Here is a 7235-nt window from a genome sequence, read left to right on the forward strand (position 1 = left end):
ACTCTCTTCTATACCTATTATCTTTAGGTTTGGTCTTCTCAGTGTGTCCTGGATTTCCTGGATGTTTTAAGTTAGGAGCTTTTTGCTTTTTGCATTTTCTTTGACTATTGTGTCAATATTTTCTATGATGTCTTCTGCCCCTGAGATTCTCTCTTCTATCTCTTTCATTCTGTTGGTGATGCTTGCATCTATGGCTCCTGATTTCTTCCCTGGGTTTTGTATCTCCAGGGTTAGAAATCTTTCTGATTTCTTTATTGTTTCTATTTCCATTTTTAGATTCTGGATGGTTTTGCTCATTACCTTCACTTGTTTGATTGTGTTTTCCTGTAGTTCTTTAAGGGATTTTTGTGTTTCCTCTTTAAGAGCTTCTAGCTCTTTACCTGTGTTCTCCTGTATTTCTTTGAGGGTGCTATTTATATCTTTCTTAAGGTCCTGTGTCATCATCTTGATAAGTGATTTTATATCTGAATCTTGCGTTTCCGGTGTGATGGTGTGGCCAGGACTTGCTATGGTAGGAGAATTGGGTTCCGATGATGGCAAGTGACCTTGGTTTGTGTTGTTTATTGAAACTCCCAGTTTTGTGTTGGGAGATGGATGGCAGAGATAACGGGTGTCAGAAGTGGCCTAGTGGAAGGAGGCCCTCTAACTAGGTATCTATGTATAAAAACTCTACCAACTCTCCCAATCCAAACCTGGCCTCGAAGCTTGTCACCCACAGCCTCATTTTGAAGGACATATTTGTTTTGGTTTCATGTGAGCGTTTTACTGGATTTCTATTGACATCTTGCTAGTTATCTTATTTTGGGAGTCTGTCTTCAAGTGATGGGAGATGTCGTACCACACAACTCTGGCTAAATGGGAAATGTGAGTGTCGACATGGGAAGTAGACTTCTGTTCTTTTGTCAGGGAGTATGTCCCTCTACAGTGCCTTCTCTATAGCAGCCACTGTACCTTTGCCTCAGATCTGGGCATACTCATCTCGTCTGTGTAGCTACAGAGCAACATAAAGCAGTTAGCATGATGCTGGTGTTTGTCTTGCTAATTGCAGCAACAATTCATTAATTATTCATAGTTTATTGCTATTAGTGTTGTTAAATGGGGACTCGTCAGAGGACGCATCTGGAGACTCTCTCCACCCTCTGCTTAATCAGTCAGAAGTGAACCACTGACTAAGAAAGACTTGCTAGGACTAACAGAGCCTTGCTAGGAACCCTATGAGGAGGTCTTCCCAAAGGCCCTTGTGGGTTACCAGGGTTCCTGCTTTTGGGTGAAACACCAGTTTAAATAATGGCCTTGTTCTCTTACATCAAACACATTCTTTTCCCCAGGATGAGCTGTGTCAAGACAAGGGATACTCACCAGATGCCTTTCTCAGGAGGGCGGCTCCCTGAAGAGTGTCTCAGAGCCATAAAACTTCCTATCTCTCAAGAGCATTCTACGTCCTTTTTAGGTCTTCTCGGCCTCCATTGCCTTCTGGAAGAGCAGTCGGTTTTTGTATATTAAAAGTCTGTCTAACCCAGGGGCTCTGGCATGTGCTCTATTCACAGTTGACATCTGTCCCTCTGAGCACTGGCCTTTTCTTGGAGTCACCATTTGAGATAAAAATAGTTCACACTTTCTTACCTTCTTAAACAGAGCATAGAAAAGAGAGTTCAGTATACAGCCCCCCCCCCAACACACACACAACTGAGTGGTTTTCTGAAGATGAATTGTTACAGCCTGAGAACATGATATGTCTAAGGTCCTTCTGCTAACTAGCCCTGCCCCATATTCTGATTTAAGTCTTGGGTCTATTTTTTTTAATTAATGTTTTTTAAAGTTAGTATAGATGATACCGAGCTTCATGGTAGTGTTCTTATGTATCTCTGTCATGTTCCTATGTTTGTTCCCTGCCACCCACCTCTTCTTACTGGTTTGTCTGCTCTTTAGAGTCTTGTGGCTCCTTCCTCCTGTCAGACCATCATGGCCGTATGTTCTGCCTTCGAGCCAACTCTTGGCAACTCATCCATTTTCTCTTTACTGCTTCTGATTTACTGGGGGTTTCTGATCTAGTTAGTTCTTGAGCTCATCTGACCAGGATAAATCATGAGTTTTAAGGATGTTTGTGACAATGTTATTTATCACCATAGAAGTCTGGTAAGCATCTAAAATTCCCATTAAGAGAGGGCTAGGCAAAAATACAGTTGGTACATTCATACAGGGAAGTATTAAGTGTCCCTTAAATAAATAAGGTGGATCAATATGTGCTAATAAGGAATGATCTTCAATCTGTTTTTCAACTAATAGAATGTATGGAATGGTGTTAATTGTGTGTGTGTGCGTGTGTTTTAAAAGATCTGGGAGATAGCTTAGTTAGCAAAGGGCTTGCTGCGCAAACATCAGCACCTAAGTTCAATTTCTCAAACCCATATAAATAATCCAGGCATTGTGCTGTCCACAGTTAAGCTAGCACTAAGCAGATGGTGGCGGCTTGGCCCAGCTGGTGAGTTCCAGGCCAGTGAGAGACCCCGGCTCTAAATAGGAGGTAGACAGCAGTGAGAACCAGCACCTGAGAATGACCTTCGCTCTCACACTCATATGGACATTCATGCATCCACACACACATATGTACACATGTACCCCACATGAATATGTATACATACACGCAAATACAGGTGCATATCGAGTAAGGAATGAGACAAAATGAAGTTTATGAATGAACTTGATCAACTCTGAATACCAAGAAGTATCCTTTCTGCCTGCTTCCAATATCTTAAGTGTGTTATGAAGTCCTTGAGTTTATCCTGTAAAGAACAACCCCTAGGTATTGGGGTTGGCTTCTTTTTCTTTTTATCTTTCTTTTTTTTTTTCTTTTTGCTGGAGCATTTCTCAGGGTAGAAAGACCATGGGAGATCACACAAAGATTTCTGAGAGAAGAGCAGAGCCCATTCCATTCCCTTGGGAACAGGCAGTCTCTGTGGAAGTTGTAGCTCTAGAAGAGTCACACACATGTCCATGAGAAATGGTTCTCAGGGATAAGGGAGAGGAAGGGCCTGGGTTTACATATATCAGATGTGTTAATCCACCCGATGGACCTTAAGTAGACTGGATAGACCACTTAAAAGGATGTGGGCTGGAATTCCAGCTTTACCCTTTTCTGTTTGCATCTCCTTAGCTGCTTTGCCCAGGATTTTCCCAGGACTTATGATATTAATGGCTGTAAAGTGTTGGATATAACAACTAGCTCATGGCAGATGCTGAACAATAACAACAAAAAGAATATCTGCTATCACCATTTTTTATTAGTGGCAGTTGGAGGCCAGTTCCTGCTCTGGCAGTTTGGGAAGAAGCAGAAAAATAGGCATCCTATCTCTTTCAAGCCTTCTGGCAAAGGGAAGTCCCAAAGAATGTGCTTCCCTTTCCTCTGTGTATCAGTTATCTCTTGCTGTGTGGGAAAAAAAAAACCAAACAAACAGAACTAAGCTAAAACCTCTCAGCTCAACACGATAAACATTTCTTTTCTTGCGCTCTTTCTGTGAGTCAGGAATTTAAGACCATCTTATGGGAACGAGTCTGGAGCAGGGTCTTGCAGAAGGTCATAGTTAAGCTGCATTCCCGGATTGCAATCAAGCAGACCTCAGGGCTGGGTGGTCTGCTGGTGGGGCAGCTTGCACCGGTGCCTGGTGAATTAATGTTGATTCCCAGCAGGAGGTTACATTTCTTCATTGGGCTTCCTGGGTGCCTTTACATCAGTGGCGGCCGGTTTTCCCCAGACCCAGTGACCTGAAGTAAGGCTCTCATGACAACCACGTTTTTCAGAATCTTTTCTTTTTTTTTTTTTGGCACATGTGTATATTATATATAATATATACATACTGCATATACATATATGATGAAATGGATTAGGAAGAATAAACAGAGTAGGAACAGCTATGATGGTGGTCTAATAGGATTTGTTCCTCAAAGAAAAGTGTGTTCCTGAGTGCATATATATATATATATATATATATATATATATATATATATGTGTGTGTGTGTGTGTGTGTGTGTGTATGTATATATATGTATACATATGTATGTATACATATATATGTGAATGCTATTTGTTTATGCATGTTTAGTGTATACATGTATATGAACATGGATGCAGAGACATTTATTGTCTTTTCCTACCGCTTTCCACTTTGTTGAAGCTGGCTCTTTGTCGATCCAGCTAGCCTACTTAGGTAGCTTGCTCTGAGGATCCCTTGACTCTGCTGCCTGAACGTGGCAATCACAAGCAGCCCACCATGGCTAATCAACATTATGTGGATTCTGGGGATCTAAACTCTACTACTCAAGCTTGAATGGCAAGCAGTTTGCCCACTGAACCATCTCCCCAGCCTTGGGAAGGAGGATTTAAAAATCTTAGTTTGAGGCTTAGAGTAGACCTTCACAGTATGAAATGACCTAAGATGTCTGGATGGAGTTTGAGCCAATGTGCCTTTAGAACTTGTGTCCCAGGACCTGATGACTTTGAAAGAACTCTGGATTCTAAGGAAGTCCATCCACACAGATCTTGCATCCTTTTCCATAGGAACCTAGAGGTATTCTTGAATTAAAGTAGGCTTCAATGGTGTTTTCTTCTGACTTACAGATCCAGCTAGTGGGAGCAGCGTTGACTGGGCATACGACAACGGCATCAAGTATGCTTTCACATTTGAGCTGAGAGACACTGGGCACTATGGCTTCCTCTTGCCAGCCAGCCAGATCATCCCCACTGCAGAGGAGACCTGGCTAGGGCTGAAGACCATCATGGAGCATGTTCGGGACAACCTCTACTAGGCAAAGAACTCTCACATTTCACCCCTAAGCCACCACAGTTAAAGATCACTTCTTCACAGATAGGTCAGAGCCTTTTGGGTTGGCAGAGAACTCAGCTGGCTCCTCTTCAGCATTGTTTCAGAGAGATCACATAACCTGGTAGTGAGCACGTGAGGAACACTTCTTCATGTAGTGGTTGGTCCTGTCTGCTCTACTGAGCCTTGGTATACCTCTCTACTTATAGAGCTGGTTAGGCCGGCCACATTCAAGGTCAATTACCTCCTGGTAGCCTATGGATACCTCACTTTTAGAACTTTGATGGTTCTCTAGTCTCTACATGTAGCCTCCTCAGGCAGGGCACCATGGGAGGTGCTGGGGGAGACAGTGCTTGTCTTTAGAACTCTGTAATTTCTCCTTCAGACATGTTCTCTCTTTCTCTTTCCTTTTAGACAAGGTCTTACTATTTTGCCCACGCTAGCCTGAAGCTCCTAGAGTCAAACTGTACTCCTGCCCCTAGTCTCCCCAGTAGTTTTATACAGCTCAGGAACACACTTTTCTTTGAGGAACAAATCCTATTAGACCACCATCATAGCTGTTCCTACTCTGCTTATTCTTCCTGCTCTATTTCATCATTATCATTGTCGTTATTATTATTGTTACTATTATTATTATTATTATTATTATTATTATTATTATTATTATTATTGAGACTATCTTTATGTAGTAATGACTGTCCTGGAGCTTGCTATATAGACCAAGCTGGCCTTGAACTTACAGAGATCTATCTGCTTGGTCCTGCCTTCAGCATTCATTAAAGGAATTAAAGATGTATATCACCATACCTGGCTCATCTTGATTCTTTTCTGTTGGTTTGAGTACACAGTCAAGCTCTTGTCCATTACAAGCCTCAGTGTTCAGATGATGCCCCCCCCCTTTAACCCTCTTTTCTTTATATTTGGTGTTACTGGGATCCTCAAAGGGGTCAGTTAGTTACACTGTAGGTAATGCTCTCAGGGGTCATGGGGAAACGGGGCTAGATTGCAAGGACAGATTAGCACCATCTGTCCGGTTGGCCTCGCCACCACTCTGCCGTTTGAACTCACTTCAAAGATTTTTGACCTCACCCCACAGGTCCTAAATCATCCCTAGAGCTGGATAATCTCAGGGCCTCAGCACTGCAGTTTGGGCTCTGGTGTGCCCTGCATTCCAGTCTCCTGGTTTCTTTCCTCCTGTGTTTAATGTCACCTTCTATTTTGCAACCTGGACCCTGAGTACCTATCTGGAACAAAACTTCATCATCAGCCAGACATTTCCTGTTCTTTCCTTAGCACATACCTGTTTGTGTTGTGGTTTTTGTTTTTTGTTTTGCTTTGTTTGTGTGTGTGTGTGTGTGTGTGTGTGTGTGTTTTCTTTCTGTTTTTCAATCATGTCTATAAATCTAAACCTTCTGCCTAGGATTTGGGCAGCATCTGGTGTGTCCTCATAAGCCAATAAATATTCAATATGGGCCTCATGATCATCTTTTATTCTTTGCTTTTACCTGAATAGAACTGAGCCACAGTCTTGAATATGCAGCTCTTTATAATGTCAAAAGTAAATTTTAATCCCTGTCCCTATCGCATGACATGTACGAAAGCCTATTTCATCAGGCAGAGGAGCCTCTAGGGCAACGTTACCTTGGTGATTTCACTCTGGCTGGTTCTACTTCCTTAGTTTTCACCCCAGAAGCTTGATATTCAGAGCTTCCGTGTTGATTAGACCCGGGGATGCTGACTCACGCCTTTGGAGCCCAGATGAAGACGATGATAAAATCAGAATACGAATTTATTAATTTACATCATGGCATGTAACTGTTTAATGGATTGGATCCTCACGTCGGCTAAACAGTATATTCTCAGTACATTCTCTCCCTGTAGGCAAGATACATGGGCAGCCAAATTATAATCAGAAGGTTGCTTAGTGAGCAGGCGTCGGAGCAAGGAAAGTTAATTACAGTCTATGATTAGAATTTTTAATGGCACCCAGCTCTAATAGAATGATATGTCTACTTCTATAACCAGGACACACCTGCCAGCTGGTCACTTGTGTTGGGTAGTAAGAGTTGCTACAAATGTGACATCTTTGTAGTCACCACAATGCTTGTCTCTGTGACCCACCTGTGACCTAGCTCCATTTCTGGCCACTGCCCTCAGATTGAGATTCTTTCCTTCAGAGCCTTCAGGGATTTCTTAAGCAGGGCATGAAGAGCCATAGGAGAGAAAAAAATAATGGTACGTGTGACTAGAATAAAACCTAGGACATTAGTTCTTTAAGAGACATGGCAAAACAAGTTATAAGAAGAGATTCACAACATTAGATTCACAGCATTCATAATGTATACAACAAATAATGTATGCAGACCTGCAGATCAGTGAGAACACAAATAACCCTGTGGTGGGGAAACTGGGCAAGCT

General features: G+C 42.2%; 1 protein-coding gene across 1 annotated transcript in view; it reads left to right on the plus strand.

The window, feature by feature from the left end:
* The window catches only part of Cpa4 (carboxypeptidase A4), a 25964-nt gene extending 20343 nt beyond the window's left edge, over nucleotides 1-5621 (plus strand). Inside the window, exon 11 of the mRNA XM_031381417.1 lies at nucleotides 4616-5621. Coding sequence (XP_031237277.1) covers nucleotides 4616-4803 — 188 coding nt within the window. The 3' untranslated portion in view covers nucleotides 4804-5621. The remainder of the gene's footprint in view (nucleotides 1-4615) is intronic.
* Nucleotides 5622-7235: the final 1614 nt, after the last annotated feature.

This window comes from Mastomys coucha, unplaced genomic scaffold (assembly GCF_008632895.1).
Source record: "Mastomys coucha isolate ucsf_1 unplaced genomic scaffold, UCSF_Mcou_1 pScaffold20, whole genome shotgun sequence".
Taxonomy (NCBI): Eukaryota; Metazoa; Chordata; class Mammalia; order Rodentia; family Muridae; genus Mastomys; species Mastomys coucha.